This window comes from Jatropha curcas, chromosome 7 (assembly GCF_041381405.1).
Source record: "Jatropha curcas cultivar XTBG-Jc1 chromosome 7, XTBG_Jcur_1.0, whole genome shotgun sequence".
Classification (NCBI taxonomy): domain Eukaryota; kingdom Viridiplantae; phylum Streptophyta; class Magnoliopsida; order Malpighiales; family Euphorbiaceae; genus Jatropha; species Jatropha curcas.
Genome location: NC_143157.1, coordinates 26600392 through 26622034, shown reverse-complemented (window position 1 = coordinate 26622034; position 21643 = coordinate 26600392). Strand labels below are relative to the sequence as shown.

The window sequence follows — 21643 nt, the reverse complement described above, 5'->3', positions numbered from 1 at the left end:
ATTTCACCCTAATTTAATTTTTTTTTCCAATAACTATTATTCTAAATTGTAACTTTGGGCGCAAGATAGTTAGCAAAACCACATCGCATTTTCTGTAAGGAAAACTGTCTCAGCTCGCATCGCTCTCTGGTTCTGTCTCTGGTCTTCCATGTTTTGATTGAAGCTCTTACAGCGCGACGAAACACCAATACAACCGCAACCCACAGTCTCTTATTCCCTCTACATAGCAGCAACAGAAAAGCCATTGCAATCCACCTCCCACTCCCCTCGATTTCCCAGCTCTCATTCTCAGTCCGGTTACTTCTTTAATAACCGACCTGTTTTTACCGACTTGGACAGCAAAATATCCTAAATTTTTACACTCCCTTGAGTAATTACAACAAAATTCACAAGAATAATAGCGTGAATGATAATTTATTAGTTATTAACGCAGAGAGCGAAAGCAATCAAAGAGAAGCGCTTTTACTTGCATCCATCACCGGCAACTACACCGAGAGAAGCGGAGCCGAAGTTGCTGCCGCTCTTTTCTGTCACGTTCCCTGTAGTGTCAGGTTCTGCAAATCCTTCATCTCGAACAAAAGCCTCTTTTATTTTAATTTTTTTTCCCTGTAAGATTTTTATTAACGGCATTGATGGCGGTGATGGTGGAAATGGTGATAAGTGAGAGAGGAAAACATAATCTTGTAATTTGAAGTGTTGCAATGAAACGATGTTTGCTTCAATTGTATAATTATCTCTTGTTTAGTTTTCTGTTTTTATATTTGTTGGAATTTTTCTTCTTTGAAGTGTTTGGTTGCTGGGAAAGTTGAGGAAGCCAGAGAGATAGAAAAACTAGGGACGTACTGACTGGGAGCGAGAGAGACAGATAGAGCAAGCAAATATGGCAGAGGGGAGACAGGGCGATGCGAGCTGAGAGACATTGGGGAAGAACAGGGATTGGGATTTTTCCTTACTGCGAATACGGCAACGTTTTGATTGCTAATTAATTGAACCCGGCTCAAGTTAACTTGGCTTCAACTGTGAGCCGCTTTGAATCATTTTTGCCTCTTTCTTCTTTCACTTTTACGGTCCTGCCACTAGCCTATGTGTCGCCCCTATTGGCTCATTCTACAGTTGACGTGGCATCAGCCTCCCTTCACTTGTTCCGAAACAGATAATTTGGTTCCAGTGTTGCTGCGGATGATTTTTGGTTGCTCTACGGTGGTCTCAACTTTACCCTCAACAACAAGAGGTTCTGGAAACGAAAACGAAATTTTTCTCTCTGCTCTCTTTCTATTCTCTTGTTGTATTTGATTGGTAAACTGTAACTAATCCATGCTTAGCTTTTCTACAGCATTTCATTCTCTCTTTTTTGTTTTAATTATTTACATTCGTTTACCAATTTTAGTGCTTTTACGGGCATACTTTCTGGGTACGCACCTTAAGAAGCAGTTTCTCCTTATTTTAATACCATTTGTAGTATTATTCTTTTGCTCATTTCAAGTTTAAAGCATGAGTCTTCACTTGGGTATCTAGTTCTTTTAGTTCTTATGTTCAATGCCAATTCCAAGTCTTAAACTTTGTATAAGTTAATTTCCTGCTTTCCTTTTTTTATGATTCTTTTCTTGACCTTTGTAGCTTGCTTCTTGCCCGTTTGATATTTTGCAGAGGCGGCCGTAGAACTGTTTGGTTTCTGAATTGGAGTAATTAATTGACAACATGGCTTCCATATTGTTCAGAAACATTCAGACCAGTTCTTTATTGTTATACCCTACTACATTTTTTAGAAGAAAGAATGGTGTGTTCTACTGCACAATGAAAAGCACTACACAGAGCCAGACAGCCACTCGGGAAAAAAAGCACAGTAAGCAAATCAAAGTTTCACCTGAAACACAGTCCAAAACACTTGATAAACTCACAAAAGACTATGAAGCAATCATCGGTATAGAAACCCATGTCCAACTCTCTACTTTAACCAAGGCCTTTTGCAGCTGCCCATACAACTATGGAGCACAACCAAACTCCAGTATCTGTCCCATTTGCATGGGCTTGCCTGGTGCTTTACCGGTTTTGAACTCTAAAGTTATTGAATTTGCTGTGAAATTAGGCCTTGCACTTAACTGCAAGCTGTCACTGAACTCAAAATTCGATAGAAAACAGTACTTTTACCCTGATCTTCCAAAAGGATACCAAATATCACAGTTTGATATACCAATTGGAACTGGTGGTTACATTGATTTGGATCTCCCTATGGAATTTGGTGGTGGGCATAGGAGGTTTGGCATTACCAGGCTTCACATGGAAGAGGATGCAGGGAAGCTACTTCATTCAGGAAATGGAAGTTTCTCACAGGAAATTACTTTTTCTCTTTGTTGTGTTAATGTTCTTACATTCTTACTGTGTCTTTTATGATATTTGGTTTCACATTTCTTGAATGTATAATTGGAATCTGGTGTCCTAGTACTGCTGGTTTTATGGTTTGATCTATTTGCTGCATTAGTTTTGTGATATATTGGTTAAGCTTTAGTATCATCAATTGGAAATTTGTATCTCAGTTGACTAGCAAGATCATTATTTTTCGAGAGCTTTTGTTTCTAGGAATTATTAGAAGATTTAAGATGTGTGTAATAATAGGGTTTTTGACTATTTTTATTGTCTTTTTTCAGGTTGATCTGAATAGGGCTGGGGTACCATTGCTTGAAATTGTTTCTGAACCTGATATGAGAAATGGTATTGAAGCTGCAGAATATGCTGCAGAACTACAGAGGATGGTGAGGTATTTAGGCGTGAGCAATGGCAATATGCAAGAAGGTTCTCTTCGATGTGACGTGAATGTCTCAATTCGACCAATCGGGCAATCAGAGTTTGGTACAAAGGTAACTTCATTAACTTAGTGAAATGACTTGGTTGGTGGCTTTTTATTTAGAGTATTTCAGAGTTACTAGGAGCCGGAATATTCAACATTATTGCTACTTTTACCACCATGCTTGCATAATTTTAGAATACTGCTGGAATGCTCTCATAAGCCTATTTTCTTTCTTCTCTTGGTGACAAGAATTACCAATGTACTATTTTTATAAAGTTGAAAGAGTTACATTTGTTTACCTGGCTTATAATATTTGGATGGTCTCATTTTGTTTTGATTTGGCAGGTTGAGATAAAGAATTTAAACTCATTTTCATCAATTAATAGGGCCATTGATTTTGAGATATCAAGGCAAGTGCTTCTCCACAGTCAAGGCCAAGTTGATTCAATTGTCCAAGAAACTCGTCTTTGGGAAGAAGGCGCTCAGGTTATACTACATATTTTTTTCTTCCTAGAGCAACCAGAACCAGTTTTTTTTTTTTTCTGAATAAGTACATAAAGAAATGCACTCCAGCCTGTCAATCATAACTCATAATCCCGTTTTCTCTGTTTAGAAAACAGTTTCAATGAGGAAAAAGGAGGGGCTTTCTGATTATCGATATTTCCCAGAACCAGACCTTCCAGAAGTTATTTTCACAAAAGAATATGTTGATAGCATTAAAAATTCTTTGCCAGATCTCCCAGAAATTAAGCGTCGGAGGTATGAGAACATGGGCCTAGGCATGCAGGATGTCCTTTTCCTTGCAAATGACATGAGTGTAAGTCTTCAACAGTGCAAAGTGTCTGTCTAGTTACATTTGCTAGGGTGTTGCACTTATTGCCTTCTAGAATTTATATTCATCTATTTAGGGACAGGAATGCTGAATTCACATTGCTTGACAGAACTATTGTTTAGTAGTTATGAAAAGTTATTTTGTCTTCGAGGGGCCATTGAGTCATTTTCAATGTCTTTTACTAAAGCAGCCCTCAGCAACTTTTCCTTCCTTTCTCAACTCTTGTGACTTTTGTAATATGGTGTTTCCTAAAAAGGTATTATGCTGGGATTATCTGATTGAGGATTTTCATTCATTGAATAAATGTCTTAGATTGCAGAATTTTTTGATGCAACCATAGCTAAGGGTGCTGATGTGAAGCTGGCTGCAAATTGGATAATGGGTGATATTGCTGCCTATATGAAAAATGAAAAGGTGTCTATAAATGAAATCAAACTTACCCCTCAAGAGCTAGCTGAGCTGATTGCTTCAATTAAAGGTGGGACTATTAGTGGGAAGATTGGGAAAGAGGTAAAAGATCACTTCAGAATTCATGTTAAAACTTCTTTAATACCCTTACCCATCTCATCATTGTAATATGTTGCTTTTTATTATTTAGAGTTTGCAACATCTTGATTTCTAGTTATTTTTGAATCTCACCATTTTAATATGCATTATCTGCACAAAGTTTCCCTTGGCTAATTGATTTGAAAATTTTGCTTCCTTACTTTTTTCCTTGGCCTTTGATCATAAAATCCTCGTTACCATAGCATATTAGTTTATTAGCTTTCTTTCAATTCTCCTTTTCCAATTGGGTTTGTGGCCTTGTACACGATGGTCAAAGAACTTAATAAGAAACATATCTGGAAGGCATTCAAGTGCAGTTAAAAATAGCTAAATTGGTAGTTGGACCTTGTTATCTTTTTAACATTGTCTCTTTTATTGCCTCTCCTTATTAATTGCAGATATTGTTTGAGCTCATTGCCAATGGTGGAACTGTTAAGGGATTGATAAAAGAAAAGGATCTTGTTCAGGCAAGTTATCTTTTGTTCCAGTAGCCTATTTTTTAAGGCATATTTGTGCTTGTATTGTCACATAGGAGTTACTTTTAGGTTGAAAAGGATGCTTCTAATTATACATAAATTGGTGACTTTGAAAAAACATAAAACTGGAAGTTCAGATGCTTGACAGTTTGTCATTTTCTTCACGAGGCTCATGTTGGAACAAGCTGATCTTGTTAAAGATATGTTCTTTTTATTTGAGCAAGATTGATTGTTGAAATACTTGTATAAGGATTAACTAATTCAAACCAAGGTTTCATTAGCATCATTTTATTTTGGAGGAAGTCAACATATCTGAAAGTCCGAGATTGGTATTGTTTCATTGATTGATGAATTATGTTAGAGTGACCAATGCAGAGAATTCAAATTGCTGAGACAAATTACATAGATCATGATAAGGGAACAATGTAAGTCTGGTCGTATATCTCTCACATGTTTCTAAAATAGCAGATTGTAGATCCTGCTGAGATTGAGAAAATGGTGGATAAAGTGCTGTCTGAGAATCCGAAGCAGTTGGAGCTATATCGTGCTGGAAAAAGTAAGATACAAGGGTTTTTTGCAGGCCAGGTATAATACTTAAACATTATCTTTCCCCTGATTTTTTATTTTTTTAACAGAACTTGCCCCTGTAGAAAAATTATTTTGACCATTGAATTCATTTGCAGGTTATGAAAATATCAAAAGGCAAGGCAAATCCAGGGCTTCTAAACAAGATCCTCCTTGAGAAATTAAATGCCAAAAGCTGAAAGTTTGCGAGTGGGTATCTTCTTAATCTGAAAGAACTCTTGTTTTTCATTACAAAATACTTCTTTCATGTTAGATCATGAAATTTGACCTTTCCTTATTGCAGCTGGAGACACAATATTCTTGACCTGCAAATAGGTACCAGATGCTGATCCATGATTTCCAACGCTCAATCTAAAAGGTTTAGCTTGGAAGCATTACCTTACGGACCAACAGACAGCAGCAAATTTAGATCCAACTTAGCGCAAAATGGAGAACAAATTTGGAAATTGAGAGTTTCTTGTTGGTAATATTACCATGGATATTAAGGATTTGGCATGTGCTTGTAATTTCAGTTATCTTGCATCATGAGTTGAGTAGAGTTGCAACTACTTCTTATGCACTGAAATGAAGGTTTAGACGTATCAAATTTGTAACTTTTTCCCCTCATTATTTTATCAACTTTTGATGATTTACCGTTGCCTTTGACAATTGTGGCGCGCTATATTACTAGTTTCTACGCAAAATCCAAAAATGATCCGGACGGATTTTTTCACGGATATAACTATTCTTTTCGTTCTGTAATTTTTCCTGATTTATCTTACATATTGTTAACAGATTTTAATTAATATGGTTAAACTGTGATTTTTACTTTATTTTTTTAATATATTTTTATATTCATAATATTAAAAATTAACCGATCTGTATTAAATTATTTGTAAAATTAACAAGCTATTGTCAAAATTTTTATTAAATAAAGTGTTCTACAAAGATTAAAGCATGATATTTTAATTTTGATTATATCAAGATTTAATTAATAATAATGGTTAATTTCTTTATTAATAAAAATATATTAAATAAGGATAAATAATAAATTTAAGATATTATTCACTTAAAAGAACAATAGGGAGAGTATTTAGTAAATGATGAGACACGTGATTGTCATTATTAGAATTTTAATGATATATGTAATATTTAATGGGTTTAACTCAAATTTCCATTTAGAGATCAGAACAGAAATTTTCCTCATCCGTGCTGCTTTCAAGTCGGTCTTTGTACTAACAACTACAATTAATGCAATGATAATTACTTCTTACACATTCAAAAGAACAAGTTGTCAGTCTTCTCCGTTTTAATTAAGGATTCACTCAAATCCCTTTAATTAAGGCCTATCAATCCAAATCCTTATTAGATTTGGACACCTACTCTATAAATATAAACGCAATTCAGCGTATTTTCAACTTTCTCATTCAACAATTTCTAGTACTACCATGCTCATAATCATGAACCCTAAAAGAAGAAGACTTTCTTCTTCTAAACCTTCTTTAACCAAAAACCCTGAACCAGATTGGTCTGAGCTTCAACCTGAACTTCTACAACTTATACTTTCAAAACTATCTTTCATTCAAATCCTCCGTTTCAAGGCAGTTTGTTCTTCTTGGCATTCCGTTGCAAATTATTTTCTCTCTTCTTCATACTTCACTCCATTCTCTAGACCACCATTGCTCCTCCTTCCTGCTAACCAAGAACAACATGATTCTGACACTCGCTGTTTGTTTAGTCTTGAGGACCAAAAGAAGTACTATATTAAGAACATAGGCAAAAAGCTTGGTGAAGATTCTTGGTGCATTGGATCCTCTCATGGCTGGCTAGTAGTTTTAGACAATGAAGCTATACCTTTCCTTCTCAATCCTTTCTCGCAATCTCAAATTCAACTCCCTTTATTAGATTTTTCAAAGTTTGGTGTTCGTAAGTCCTATTTCATTGACTATCTAAGGAAAGTTTCTATTACCAAAGCTGTTTTACTGTCTGCTCCATCAAATAACAACTACAACAACTATAATACTGTTGTATTAATGTACGGATACCGTTCTACAAGGCTCGCATTTTGCAAGATTGGAGATTCTGCATGGAGCACCGTTCTTGATGGTGTATCTAATAATAACCAGGATTACTGCGACATTATTTGCTTTAATGATCTTGTTTATGCGTTAACGGTTAATATTTCGATTGAAGTTTGGGATTTTAGTGCTTCCTTGCCAAGAAAGAAAAGTGTAATTCATGCTTCAATTCCAAGAACAATGACAGAAGCTATAGAGACTTATAGAGGTTCACATTTTAGCCGAAGTTATTTAGTGGAATCATGTGGTGAGATTTTGTTTATAATTAGGTTTATAGGAAATTTTGTTAATCAAGAAGGGGAAGTTGTTGATGAAGAATATCTTTTGAGTGATGCAGATACGCAGCCTTTGGTTTGTCCTTATAGAACAAAAAATTTCCATGTTTATAAGTTGGATGGGAGAGAGCAGAAATGGGTCGAAGTGGAGAGTTTGAAGAATCAAGCTTTATTCATTGGAGGTAACCATTCAATGTCAGTTTCAGGTCAAGATTTTTCAGGGTTCGAAAAGAATTGTATTTACTTTACAGATGATAACTGGGAGCAGATGAATGAAGATTACTTGTATGGAGGTCATGATCTTGGCAAGTTCAACCTTGAAGAAAAGATTGTGAAACCATTTTGTGAGTTTGATGATTTAGATGAGAGTAAAATTGATCCACCACCTTTTTGGATTTTTCCAAATCCATGGTGAGTAACTGAGAAATATGATTCTTAGTTACTGTTCTGAATCTTTCTTTTACGGTTCTATTAATTGCCTTTTAATGTAGAAACTTTTTTTTTTTTTTTTTTTTTTTTGGAAAAGTGTAGAAACATTATTTTTGCTTCCAAATTATTCACGTTTTCTTATTATTGCTTGTTTAAATAAGTAATGGATTTAAATTTCAAATGGTTGTTTGCATTATGCTATACATAGTTTAATTAATGTATGCCAATTAAAAACTAACACAAGAGTTAAAATTTTAATTGTAAAAGGTATATTGGCAAAGTCAAAGACTGGGGTTTCAAGAAACGCAGAGTCCCTCCAGATTTAGCATAGGACAGGAAAGCACAAATTTGTATTCCAAATATAGAAAAAGAAAAATGCTCAATATCTTGTCAATCACAAAATCATTAGCTAAGAATTTGTTAGTAGTTTTGGGGATAAACATACAAAAAAAACACAATGTGGAAATCATTTTTGTTTTTGCAAAAACCAAAATATTTCAACATCAAATTTGAAACATTTGCGGTGAGCGGTGGTGGTGGCAGTGGCCACCGTTATTCATGGTCGTAGCAACAGCCACTGGCCATGGAAAGTGAAACATCTCCGGCAAGGAAGGTAATGCTGGTGGCTGATCCAAGCCGAGAGTCGGCCGGTGCACTTCAATATGCACTCTCTCATGTAGTTCTTGAGAATGATGAGCTTATCCTTCTCCATGTGGAAAACCCTGGTTCTTGGAGGAATACATTTTCATTCTTGAGAAGGTCAAGTTTTCCTTCAAATTATATTCCTAATCTGGAATTTGGAGGAGACATTGATTTTCTTGAGGCTATGAAGCAAATTTGTGAGGTTGCTCAGCCCAAAATCCGAATCCGGATAGAGAAGATGCAAACGGAAGCCAGAATTAGAGATAAAGATAAGGGTACTGCAATTCTTGCCAAGAGCAAGATGTTAGGTGTTGATTTCATCATTATTGGCCAAAGGAGAAGTCTTTCCACTGCCTTGTTAGGGTAAATTTGAGAATCCAATTTCATTATATAAAATTATAGACAAATAATGATTTTCTTTAATGGGCGCCTTCATCCAAAAAGAATCATTTTTAATTAGGGTTTACTAATATAATTGAAATAAATCTTTTTTTTTCCTCATATTTAGATTTTTCACTCTGTGCTATTTTTATGAGCAGTGGCAGATTAAAAAGATCAGGAAGTTCAGGGCTAAAGGCCATAGACACAGCAGAGTACTTGATCGAGAACAGCACATGCACCTGTGTTGGAGTACAGAAAAAGGGCCAAAACGGAGGCTATCTACTGAATACAAAAACACAGAGAAATTTCTGGCTTCTGGCATAAACACTTTCACCCAATCATCACCTCTTGCCAACAATGTTTCATCAACTTTAAAGTCAGTATGGTGTGTACAGATCATGATTAATCACTTCTTGTTGAGATTAAAAAGCCACATCAATATGACAGCTTTTTAAATAAGCAGATTGCATAAACTGTTGAGTAATATTTTGGCCCCTCATTGTCTTCTTACTGTTCTTATCTTAGCTATTTAATTGAGTGTATTACATGTATGTGCCAACATAAGTGTTGTAAAAATGCATACAAAAAGGAAATAGCAGTAGAGAACAACTTCTATTCTTCTCCTTTATTCTATTTTTTCTCTCTCTTACTGTCCAATAACAAGCTATTTTCATAAATCACGCCAAAGTAATCTAAAAACAAAATAAAACAATTGTGTAAACATGAGAACAATTGGAGCCCATTGCATGGCTATATCTTGATTTTGCTGAAGTGAGAGGCAGCCCAAGGAAATAAGAAAAGAAGCTGAGAAGCACTAGCAATTAGCATAGTATACGCACCTTTTTTTTTCTTTTTGTTCCAAGGAAAACCTACAATCTTAAAGTTCATCATGCATAGGCTCTCCTAAAGGTGCCTCCACCTTGGGAACTGCATCTTGATAAACCTGAGCAAAACCAGGCCCATTTTCAACACCTCTTCGTCTAATATCACCTTGTTGAGCCATACCAGCTTTTATGGCAGCAGTAACTGTTCTCTGCAACTTGAGCAGTCCAATACGCTTTGAAACCACATAAAGGACAGCACAAGAGAACAAGATAAATCCTATTGCAAGTATCACTCTGTTCAAATAAAATTCAACATCAGTCTTTGTAGATAATTAGTAAACAAGAGGATAGAAAAGCCCCTTTCTGCTTCTAAACCTGTCAATGACATCCTGACGTTGCATTGTTGAGAGTAAATTTCGGGTCCGCATCAACAGTGAGCGATGGCCCTTATATTCAGTTTCAGCCTTCCTTAATACACCTGTTGATTCCTCTGCAAAGCCACCATAAAATCATTAGGACAGGTTTCTGGAAATATTCCTGGACAAAAAAACATAATAGTGGCGTTCAAATACCAAATATAGAAGTCAAAGTGAGAGCAAGAAATCAGCTATATGTTATAGTTCATGAAGCACCAACTAATATTGGTATATAAAAATCATTTAGCGAAAGGTTCTTGAAAACGTTTATTTTCTAGAACTGCCAAACTAAGAGAAGGCAGAGCATATTATACTGTTAAGGAAGCAAAAGACAACTTCAAAGTAGTGTAACAAGTTTAATGTGCCAGATGAGACCATATCTGTATAATAACAGAACATTTAACATGCATCTAGATGAACTCTTCTCTTATTTGTGGAGCTTAATCCAAATCATCAGAAGTATCTTGTTTGATCATCACAAATGCCCATGTAACTGAGAAGTAGAAAATTGAAAGGATAACAAAAATGATGAAAACTGATCTCAGAAATAGCTTCCATCTATAACCAATACCAGTATGGAGAGTGTTGTTTATCATAATAGCATTTCTGTTAATCGCTTAATCTGTTCAGCTTTTGTAGGTGTATCTGAACAGCTGACAGAAAACAAGGATATAATGCTAGATGGTTGAGGGACCACGTGTTTGTGAAATATGCCAATTTTATTGGGTTACCATTCATGTTGTTATCAACAATATTGAACTGAAAAAAAAAAAAAAAAAAAAAAAAATCTATGAATTTATGAAACTTAAAGTTTACGATTCTGATGAGCTCTATCTAGAAGAGAAACAGTCTAATGATTTTTGCATCTAGGAGGCAACAAGATCAGATGGAGGTAGAACTATCACTGATAGTTGTCTAGTTGAGGTTGCTTCTTCTTAAATTTTGTTCATTTTAAATTTGAGAGCGAAAAAATTACTATTAGACTGTTAAAAATGAACTGATCAGTTCTCTACTAGCACAAGAATAGAAAAACACCTACCAAAAGTCATGAGTGTGCTAGCACTTCTTTCAACCTCCTGACAATAGACATACAATGAGAAACCAAATAAGCTTTAAACAAAGTTCCAAAATATCATGAATGATAAATGCATGATGAACACTATGGGGAACAAGCAATTAACCTGAACCATTAGCTGACGAGTTCGTCGAAGGCTTTCTGTGATGCTTTCTGCTGCAGATGTCATCCCAGCCTTAGTCCTAAAAGACACTGAAAAAATCATCACCATTCATAACAGACAAACATAAAGAGTAGGACAATATCTTACAGCGTATATATTTGAAAAACTTTCAAGTGATAGAAAGAGAAAATTGAATACTACATAAAATATAGCGTTAATCTCATTGATAGTAATACATACTGCAAATTGCGTCTGCGAATTGTGGACTCTTCTCCACCACCCAGTAGAAGCTCTCTCTACAATCAAAAAACCCATTGCAAAGTCATTCTTTACTTCAAATCTCTAACAATTCATTTAATTAGGCAAGCATAATTTTCATGCAAACCAAAACATAAAAATGAGTAACAAATTAAAACGCTGATTAAATCCAAACACAGTAATTAACTCCAAAAAGAAAAATTATGGGCAAAGCAAGCTCCTTTACCTCTTCCTGAGCTGCTTTTCTCATGTTAGCCTTGGCTTGCAAATTAGCATTTCTCAAGCTCACCCGCACACTAATTAACATATAAGATTAAGGAAAAAAATCAGAAAATCAGAAAAAAAATATACTATCAAGTTAAGGTAAGAATTTGGTACTTTTGGCATTGTTTCTTCCACGATTCAAGCAAGACTTGTGCCGATTTCACATTCTCTTCAGTAGGCAATTGAGGAGCGAGAAGATCAAGCTTAAATTGCAAAGATTGGAGCAAAGCCAAACCATCTTGTGCTAATCCATTCAATCTAGGAAGAGAATTCTTCTCCTTGGTTGCATCTACTTCTCCTTCTCCTCCTCCTCCTCTTCTTGATTTGCCGTACTCTTCAATTGCCTTAATGTGGCCTTGCGTTTTCGCATACGCTTCATCCCATTCCTTCTTCACCTTCTCCACTTCCTCCACGACCTTGTCCATTAAACCCACAATTTTCCAATAATCTGTTTGGCTCCCGGAACAATCAGTGAGAACTAGAAAGCTCGTGGTCGCAGGAAATGGTCTGATCAAAGTTATCAGATTTAAAAGAAAGAATGAGACCGAAGGCAAGGCAGAGCCCAAAAAATAATTGTTTTCGGCGTCGTTTCGGCGACAATGTTTTCACTCAACGACATAAACGACCCAAGGGATCCCGCAAGAATTGCTGTCGTTTTACGACATCTATAATTTCCTCTACTTGCAATATTAAACCTGTGCTAAATTTTCCCACTGGATCTCTATATCTTGAAAATCATATATATATATATATATATATATATATATATATATATATATTTTAAATTAAAATTATTTCAATATAAAATATTTAGTTTTTTGAACTAAATTAAAATATAAAAATTATATTCTAATAATTGCATTTCATTATTTTCAGGGCAAACTATGTATAGTTCATTAAATTTTTTGTAAAAAAAAAAAAAATATACAGTAAATAAATAGACTTATTAAATATAAGATGTCTTAATTATTCCATTTCCTTTTTATAGATAAAATTGAAAGATACTTTGTTGTTTCAGGTAAAAGGTACAGAAAGCAGCACAAACAACAGTCGCGGCCTGCAGATAATGTCAATCTTTGATAGAATTTATTAGCTGTGGAGTCCAAAGTGGGGCATCTGGTAGTTGACTTGGGTTCTTGGTCCTCTACCAAGAAAATGAAGACACACTTTTAAGTTCATCGATTGAGCTTCTGAATCGTGGAATCCAAATTGGTACTTGCAGGAGAAGAAGAAGGAAATGGAGATACAGCAATCAGGGAGGGTGAGATTGTCTTTCAAGAACGCCACGATAGTCTTAACCGTCTTGAATGTAATCACTGCCCTTTTCTTGCTCCAAGGTTTTCTTTCCTCTGCCTCTACCCGCAACAATGGAGTCTCAGCTAGTCAATTCAATTCAGGCATTTCTCTCTCACCCCTTCTATTTGACAAACACTACTTTTGTGATCAAATATAGGGAAATAAGCAAATATGAATGTATTGCTGCTTGCCATTGGAGATATTTAGACAATGGATATTTGCTCAAATGAAATAGAAAGTACTTTGTTTGGGTGTAACTTTAAACTTTATCTGTTCTCTGATTTTCTAGGTAACTTCATTACGAAATATATTTTGAATTAAAGTTTTATTTTTTTTTGAATTCTAACTCTTGTTTACGTTTGTTTTCATAGTTTTCTAACTTAATTAAGGAAATTAGTGGATTGGTTTGTGCGCTTTGTTTTAAGATACATTAATTTGGGATTTCCTCAGACTGCCTTTTTTATGAATTCGCATTCGCAATTGAAAGATTTTATAATGTATTTCAGTCTCCTGTTTTTTCTGGGTAAGAGCTGTATTTGTAAATTTTACTAAAATTCACACTTGTGCCTTAAATTATGAAGTCTGGATACTCTGTTTGGATTTCTTATCTCCTATAATTATTTTCTTTCCCCTTCTTTGTTGGATTTCGATTAGCAAGGGTGTATTATACCATATAACACTCATTTTTAGGCATGAAATTCATTTGGTGTTTTATCACTGCAAAATTAGATATGATTGCTATCATGAAGATGATGTTCGTCAAGCTTAATAATCATTATCTTCTTTTTATTCTGTAATTCTCTTTGTTCTTTAATCTTTAAGGATCATAGTTATTGTATCTCAACAATTTCTTTTTCCTAAATGCTTTTATCCCTACATATGTACTAGATTTGAATATCTGAATTCATCTTACCATTCTATCTTATTGCAACAACAATTCGTTACAGGGAGTTTTTAATTACAGACCCAACCATCAATGAAGTGATTATTCCAATGACTTAGGTCTACACCTGTGTGGTTGCAAGCCCAGAATTTTTATTATCAGTGAGCACTAACCCCTAAAGGATGCCACACGATGTAATTTTATTAATTGTTTGGGTGGTTAGTAAAAAAAAATTAAGATAGTGGCCCAATAATTTGGTGTATGAGCAGAATTTTTCAGAACTGTAAATTGCTAGTGATTTATGGATTTCATTTGAGAGTAAATTTGCGGTACATGCTATTCATTCATCTAATTGCCTTCGCCAATTCTCTTTGTTCAGCTTTAAGCATTTATATTCTTTTCTATGGTTTGTCTTTCATGACCAAGGATTTAGTCCACCACTTAGGCTTATGGACTAGCCATTAGTGAGCCACCACATCCATTAACAAATTATGATATTTAGATATCTTAAAATCTTAAACTATAAGTTATGAAATACTTCTTATCTGGTAGTTATAGCTATATTTCGTTAATTACTATTAACTAGCCCATATGCCGAACTGGATTCATCTATGATTTTCTCCATTACAAAATAAAAAATATGATAGATTATAATTTTAACAATTTAAGTTGAAATTCAGAATATGTTACAGATTGCCACCAGTGTAATTGTGGCAATTCTTTGCAGGATATTCTCTCCTCTATTAAATTGGCTTCTTATTGCTAACAGAGTTCCTCCAAAATTAGTTCAACTATTGCCTACTTTCTTACTTCTTGATCCTTCATTTAAGTAATGTCGTGATGGTGATGGGAGTCTGGGTCACAAACTCATGATCTGAACAAAGAATGGGCAGCATACTATTAGTAATTGTTGACTACTGGGTGGTAGAATTGCATGCTTGAGAATGAACTTTTAAGTGTGCTATATATGAAATGGTCAATGTGCATTTTGGGGCATAAATTTGAATTTGAAAATTTTCTTTTGAAGCTGTAGTTCTTGAACATAGGTAGAAGCATGAATGTTAGGTGGCACTGGATATCATTGCTGTTGCTTACAATGTTCTCTGAGCTCATTGAATATATTTCTTAGTTTTTAGTACAGTTTATTTCTTTGTTTGTTATGTTTCAATGTCACTCAATGAGCAAGCGACATGTGATTAACCATATTCTAATATTCAATAAATGAAATGCAGTTGAGCAGAGGCACATCAAGGAGTCTGAAGAGATACGTCTTGCGATGCAACCTTGGAAACTGATCAAACGAGTATGGCAGTCATTTTAAAATTGTAATATTTTTGTAAAATATATATTATAGATTTCCATGGATGCCACATGAAAAACTTTTTGGGATGAAGTCCTTCATTTTGTTTTATTACTATGTCATGTTATTGAATTATGAAGATGTAGTTTGAAATGCATATTGCATCATGGTTGTACTCATCTCTACCACCCCGCTTCCTGCCCCTCTCCTTCCCTCCTTCACATATGACATTTATCCTTCTCAAAATGAGCAAAAATATTGATGAAATAGTGTTCCAACTCATGGTTTTGAATCAATTCTTAGAAGAAGAAAAATCTATCTGCATTTGCAGGTGAAGGAAATTGAGCAAGAAGCAAATGCAGAAGTAGAAATAATCCAACAGAAAGATGTGAAGCAAACTGCTGCTGTTGATCTTTCTAAGAGATTAAAGGATTTCCGTGCTATTAATGATGCTGCCAGCTTAAAAGGTGATGTGCCTCTAGGTTCTCTCTCGCACTGTGTTTTTGTGTGTGCATATGTGTGCTCTTGGGTGCATATCTTCCTGTGTGATCCATAATTCCTATATGGCTTTAGCTTATTCAGAAGGTTCTATGATACTGTAATGTTTGCATTGTCACTATAAATTTTTTTAAAAATATATATCTTTAGAAAGGGGGGAAAAAAAAATCTGATAGCCTAGTACTGTAAATTGTGTTGAAATTTTGGAAGGAAGAATGGAAATGCACAAGATGATTAACAATGTTTAGCACTTCATTTTTGCACTGCATTGAATTAACAAAAGAATGTGCCTATTTATAGGCTTACAAGTGAATCAAAGAAGATCTAAAAATACTCCTAAAAATCTTCAATCCTAATAACAGAAATATCAAATTCTATGCAGAATATCTGCACTAAATAAAATTGAAATCTAACAGATTTTTCATAATATTATTTTGAATTAATCCTAACATTCTCTCTTAATTCAAACATAATATTTTTATTACAATAATTAACAATTAAAATTTTTAATCTAGCATTTGAAGCACTTCCCTTCAATTAACTTTGTTGAAGCACCTCTCTCCAACTCATCATTTTGATGCACTTCTCACCAAATATTGATACACTTCTCATCAAACTAACATTTTTTTTTTTTTTTTTGAAGCACTTCTCATCACTTTCTTTTATTTTGGAGCACATCTCTCCAATGTTCTCTTGGAGCACTTCTCTCTAATTTTCTCTTGGAGCACATCTCTCCAATACTCAAAGAAGAGTTCCTTTCTCTTGCACAAATTTTGATTGATTTTTATACCTGCAATCTTTTTGAATATGAAGGCAGGTTTTTGCTTTGAATTTTTTTTGGCTTTTTCTTCGCTATGATTCTTAATTTGAACCATAGTTGGGTTGGATGGCAATGGAGGGATTTCTTTTTCTGTTTCAACATGCTCCCATAAGTCATAAGCTTGTAAATAAGCTTTCATTTTAACAGCCCATAGCTGATAATTTTCACCAACAAAAATTGGAAGGGAAGAAAATGGAATAGTGTTTGTGGCCATTTAACAGACAGGCTCTGATACCATGTTGAAATTTTGGAAGGAAGAATGGAAACGCACAAGATGATTAACAATGTTTAGCACTTCATTTTTGCACTGCATTGAATTAACAAAAGAATGTGCCTATTTATAGGCTTACAAGTGAATCAAAGAAGATCTAAAAACTCCTAAAAATCTTCAATCCTAATAACAGAAATATCAAATTCTATGCAGAATATCTGCACTAAATAAAATTGAAATCTCAACAGATTTTTCATAATATTATTTTGAATTAATCCTAACAAATTGTTCATAGTTGTAACAGTAAGAAGTGTTTGCCCTGGGGAATTGCTATATTAAATAGAGATCATCTTGCTTCACAATGGGTTCAAGCAAGCACTAATTAGTTGCACTGCTGTAATTGTAAGCCAATTGGTATCTCGAAGTTTGCATACCTGGAGATATATGGCTTCTCATGTTTCTGATTTGTGATATAAACAAGGGAGTTTTCTCCCTTCGAGACTGCCATATTTTCTGGAGGAGTTTTTTAATTATAATCATTGCACTGTTACTAACATTTATAAAATTCTCCAGCTCTAGAGGAATGGCGTAAAAGAAAGATTGAACGAGCCAGATTACGACAACTGGAGAAAAATGGAACAGCAACCTCTCAAGTTTGATGACCTTCCACGAGTTTCCATGGCTATTTGAACATGTAACCTTTTACTACATTATCAAAAAATGTATACGTGTGTATATTGCAATTATGGTTTTATACAAAACAAAGAGATAACATCTGAAGCCTATAATTAAAAGTTTTCTTTTCCTACAACAGAGTAAACGTTGGCATGGTCAACATTCACTTCTCTATCATTTGACAGAGTCTCTGTTTCGTCTCTTGTGCATATTTTTCAACTCATTTCTCTTCAGTTTCTCCTCACTTCTAAGTTCTCTCAAAACAGACAATGAAACTATTCTCTCCTTCATTTATGTTATTAGTTGTCTGCTAGAAAGAAATCTTTCGTGCAATTGCAAGATGAGAAATCTCACAAAATGAACAGGCAAATATTTAATTGATTCATTTTATGGTATTAATAAAGGAAGAAATAGCGAAACTGCGTAGTGAACTCAGAAAAGATCTGCCAATGTTATCATCTGGAATGGTTTTGACATAGCTTTGATTTTTCTCTGAAGAAAAAGTTTCTGGGAAACTTGTTCCATCGTTACTCGATTTTGTGGACTATTATTTAGGCAGCAAAATGCTAGCTTGGCAATGGAGATCACTTCTTCCGCTACTTGATTTCTTGGAGGAGGGAGGCGATGATCCAACAAATTCTTGAGTAGAATTAGATTTGATGTGGAAAGAGATGAAATAAGATCTCCTGGGTGCTTTCCTATGAGCATTTCCAGTGCTACCACTCCAAAGCTATAAACATCACTCTTCTCATTTGCTTCCATTGTATATGCAAGTTCTATAGTACAATTGAAATTAAAGGTAAGTGTGCTTGTATTTTACCTAGGAAAAAAAAGCTCGAAATAATTGGTTATTGAATGGAAACCTTGTACCTGGAGCTACATAGCCAAAGGTTCCCACAAATGAAGTGCAGTTGGAAGAGTCAGGCTTTAAAAACCTTGCTGCTCCAAAGTCAGAGATGTGAGCTTCGTAATCTGAATCGAACAAAATATTATTGCTCGATATATCTCTATGTATCAGAGGAGGAAAGCATCCATGATGCATATAGGATAAAGCTTTTGCCAACCCTTTTATGGCATTCACCCTTTTACTCCAATTGAACTCCACTGCTGTTATCTCACTGCTTAGGACCTTTATTAGGCTTCCTCCTTCTAAGAATTCGTACACCAAAAAGGAGTGCGTCCTGTGGGAACAAAACCCATAAAGCTTCACAATGTTCCTGTGCCGTATCCTTGTCAAGGCAGCGATCTCACTTTCGAATCTTTTTCTTCATCTGTTCCACCATCACTTTGTTGGTGAAGTTTCTTGACAGCAACAATTTGATTGCTTGGCAGCTCAGCTTTATAAACACTTCCAGATCTCCCTGCTCCGATGCAATATCTGGATTTGAATCCGTTTGTGGCTTCGACAATGTTCTCATACACCAATTTCCCATCATAGTTCCATATTGCAAACACATTTGTGCCTTGAACTTCCATTGGCTCATCCGGTTTCCTCACTTTTTTGCATAGAACGGCAAATATCCCTGAGATGACAAATACAAAGCTTAATGAGGCAAAACTGATTATTAAAATGAACATTTTATTGCCTTGTTCTCTGTTATTTGTGGCAGAAAGGCAACCCTCCATTCCAGTATGTTTTCCGCATAAACCTCTCTTATTCGCAAGTGCTGCTGTTGGAGCATTGTAAAATGCTTTGTTGTCCGGTAAAGGTCCCTCCAGGAGGTTATTGGATATATCCACTGATGTCAAGCTCAGCATCAGCTCAAAAGTAGATGGGATGGAGCCAGATAGTTGATTATGAGAAAGGTTCAGAACTTCTAAATTGCGTAAATATCCAAGCTCCAATGGCAACCCTCCTTCAAGCAAATTGTGACTCAGATCAACAATTCGAAGCGAGTATATACTGCGAATCTCAGAGGGAATGATTCCATTCAACTTATTCCAACTTATATTCAAATAATAAAGTTTTGAGCAGAGTTTTATTTGATTGGGAATCTGTCCACTAAGATTGTTTGCTGCTAGATTAAGCTCTCTAAGATCAAGTAGCTTTTCAAGTTCCTCAGGAATGTTACCTGAAAATTTATTACCATTCAGTTCAAGCCTGAAAAGTGATGTTAGTGCTCCCAATTCACTTGGTATCTCTCCCGCTAGCTGGTTCGAGGAGAGTTCAAGCACATGCAATTGAGTTGCTTTCCCAAGCGCAGGTGGAATTCTTCCCGAAATTTGGTTGCTGGTGACTTTCAGGCTTGTTAGATTTTGACAGTGTCCCCAATTCTGAGAAAGCTCACCGTACAACTTGTTGTAGCTCAGATCTATATATTCCAAGTTAGGGTATATGCCAAAGCTTTTGGATACATTTCCTGTTAGTTGATTCATCTGAAGCTGAACTCTGATTAAACTAGTGCAATTTTTCAAGCTTTTTGGTATTGGACCAGTGAAATTACTGCTAGCAGCATAAAGCCATTCGAGCACTCCGCCTTGGCATAAGTCTTGGGGCAAATAACCAGAGAGAAAATTCTCACCAACTTCAAATGCTTTTAAAGACGTAAAGTTATTAATTTCTGGAGGGACGGTGCCTATTAGTTTATTTTCCGACAATCCCAAAGTAGTGAGCTTTGTCAAGTTCGCTATAGATGCCGGAATAGGACCTGTAAGATCATTGATATCCAGATTAAGAACGTTAAGAGATCCCATATTTCCTATACTATAAGGAATCAATCCAGAAAATCTGTTACAATAAAGATGTAGAATCTTTAAGTTGCTCAAATTTCCAATGGAAGCTGGAATGGAACCTATCAACATGTTTAATGACACCTCAAGTTCCTCCAGAGAGATCAGATTTCCTATTTCCCTGGGTACATATCCAGAAAGCTTATTTCCGTAGAGATATAGTAATCTTAAATTGCTTAATTTTCCTATGATAGCAGGAATAGACCCAGTGAGTCTGTTGTTAGGCAACCGAATTTCAGTAACAGATTTTAACAGTAGGATTTGTTGAGGGATGCAACCTGAGAGTTTGTTGAAACCAAGGTCTAAAACGTCCAACTTGCTTAGGTTTCCTAAAGCAGCAGGGATTGAACTGATGAGATTGTTATCATAAAGATTAAGCACAATCAGAGAGGTGAGTCTTCCTACATCCTGGGGGATGGCTCCAGAAAGTAGGTTTTCTTCAAGGCTTAAATGGCGGAGTCTGCCTAAATTTCCTAGAGAGGCAGGAATGTGACCTGTGACATTGTTACTTGACAATACAAGTTTCTCTAGAGATCTTAACTGCCCTATTGTTGGAGGGATAGACCCACTAAAGTTGTTTTGATGTAGGAATAATTGGCGAAGACTTGTCAGCAAATCTATCTCAGATGGTATAGCTCCAGAGAGATGATTGTTACTCAAATAAAGGAATTGTAGTTTGGAAAGGTTGCTGATTTGGGATGGTATGCTTCCATAGAAATAGTTGTGACTAAGTTCAACGGTTTGCAGGTTAGGGAAGCAAGAGAAACAGAATGTTTCAAGAGTACCTTGGAAACCTCTGCGCTTAAGGTTTATTTGGGTAACAGAATTTGACTTATCACAGGTAATTCCATGCCATCTGCAGGGGTTGCTGCTGCTGTTTTGATAGTTAAATGAAGAATTTAATGAAGTGTAATAAGGAGGATTAAGATTCCATGAAGAAAGGAGAGAATGGCCTGAATTTTGAAGGCTTTCTTTCCATTTTAAGAGTGCCTGAGTTTCTCTCCCTTCATTTGTTGCTGAAGCACAAACATTATGGCAGGATGAAACCAACAGAATGCAGATACCAATGAGAAATAGTAGGAGAAAATGTTTGGAGAGAGCTTTGGTTAGCAAGGATATCATCATTTTGGTTGGGTTGGATATGGAGATAGAATGGCTTGAAGGCTTAAATTTATGTTATGGTTTTTTTAAGGCTTTTATTTGATGATCTGAATTGTGTAAAAGCTTTCAGACCACTTTATCACTCTGGTCTTCATTTATTATTAAAGCAAAAATCTCATTT

The 21643-nt window shown here is 35.3% G+C and overlaps 5 protein-coding genes and 1 pseudogene across 6 annotated transcripts; 4 read left to right on the top strand and 2 right to left on the bottom strand.

The window, feature by feature from the left end:
* The first annotated feature begins 27 nt into the window (after positions 1 to 27).
* GATB (GLU-ADT subunit B) lies at positions 28 to 5872 on the top strand. Its single transcript, XM_089724214.1, has 11 exons — positions 28 to 551; positions 787 to 1231; positions 1648 to 2332; positions 2647 to 2855; positions 3131 to 3271; positions 3399 to 3602; positions 3930 to 4127; positions 4562 to 4630; positions 5108 to 5224; positions 5323 to 5413; positions 5508 to 5872. Exons 3-10 carry the CDS (start codon positions 1699 to 1701, stop codon positions 5401 to 5403), a joined length of 1653 nt encoding a protein of 550 aa, XP_089580340.1. The 5' UTR covers positions 28 to 551; positions 787 to 1231; positions 1648 to 1698; the 3' UTR covers positions 5404 to 5413; positions 5508 to 5872.
* A 791-nt stretch (positions 5873 to 6663) lies between these two features.
* On the top strand, positions 6664 to 8000 carry LOC105638485 (F-box protein At2g26160). The gene has a single exon (XM_012222294.3). The coding sequence runs from the start codon at positions 6664 to 6666 to the stop codon at positions 7969 to 7971; it is 1308 nt and encodes a 435-aa protein (XP_012077684.1). The 3' UTR covers positions 7972 to 8000.
* A 444-nt stretch (positions 8001 to 8444) lies between these two features.
* On the top strand, positions 8445 to 9389 carry LOC105638436 (Adenine nucleotide alpha hydrolases-like superfamily protein). Its single transcript, XM_020681055.3, has 2 exons — positions 8445 to 8990; positions 9167 to 9389. The coding sequence occupies exons 1-2, from the start codon at positions 8569 to 8571 to the stop codon at positions 9330 to 9332; spliced, it is 588 nt and encodes a 195-aa protein (XP_020536714.1). The 5' UTR covers positions 8445 to 8568; the 3' UTR covers positions 9333 to 9389.
* Positions 9390 to 9607: 218 nt separating this feature from the next.
* Positions 9608 to 12546, bottom strand: ATSEC20 (Sec20 family protein). 2 transcript variants are annotated; one of them, XM_012222242.4, is made up of 8 exons: positions 12063 to 12546; positions 11911 to 11980; positions 11667 to 11722; positions 11430 to 11505; positions 11288 to 11324; positions 10208 to 10322; positions 9848 to 10126; positions 9608 to 9700 (listed from the first exon to the last, which is right to left on the bottom strand). In XM_012222242.4, the coding sequence occupies exons 1-7, from the start codon at positions 12371 to 12373 to the stop codon at positions 9886 to 9888; spliced, it is 906 nt and encodes a 301-aa protein (XP_012077632.1). In that variant the 5' UTR covers positions 12374 to 12546; the 3' UTR covers positions 9608 to 9700; positions 9848 to 9885. The 2 variants fall into 2 exon arrangements, with proteins under 2 accessions (XP_012077632.1, XP_012077631.1); XM_012222241.4 differs by having other exon boundaries at positions 9608 to 10126; positions 12063 to 12497.
* Positions 12547 to 12944: 398 nt separating this feature from the next.
* Positions 12945 to 17808, top strand: LOC105638438 (uncharacterized). Its single transcript, XM_012222243.4, has 4 exons — positions 12945 to 13345; positions 15360 to 15430; positions 15759 to 15894; positions 17530 to 17808. The coding sequence occupies exons 1-4, from the start codon at positions 13186 to 13188 to the stop codon at positions 17613 to 17615; spliced, it is 453 nt and encodes a 150-aa protein (XP_012077633.1). The 5' UTR covers positions 12945 to 13185; the 3' UTR covers positions 17616 to 17808.
* A 255-nt stretch (positions 17809 to 18063) lies between these two features.
* Positions 18064 to 21518, bottom strand: LOC105638486 (uncharacterized; annotated as a pseudogene).
* Positions 21519 to 21643: the final 125 nt, after the last annotated feature.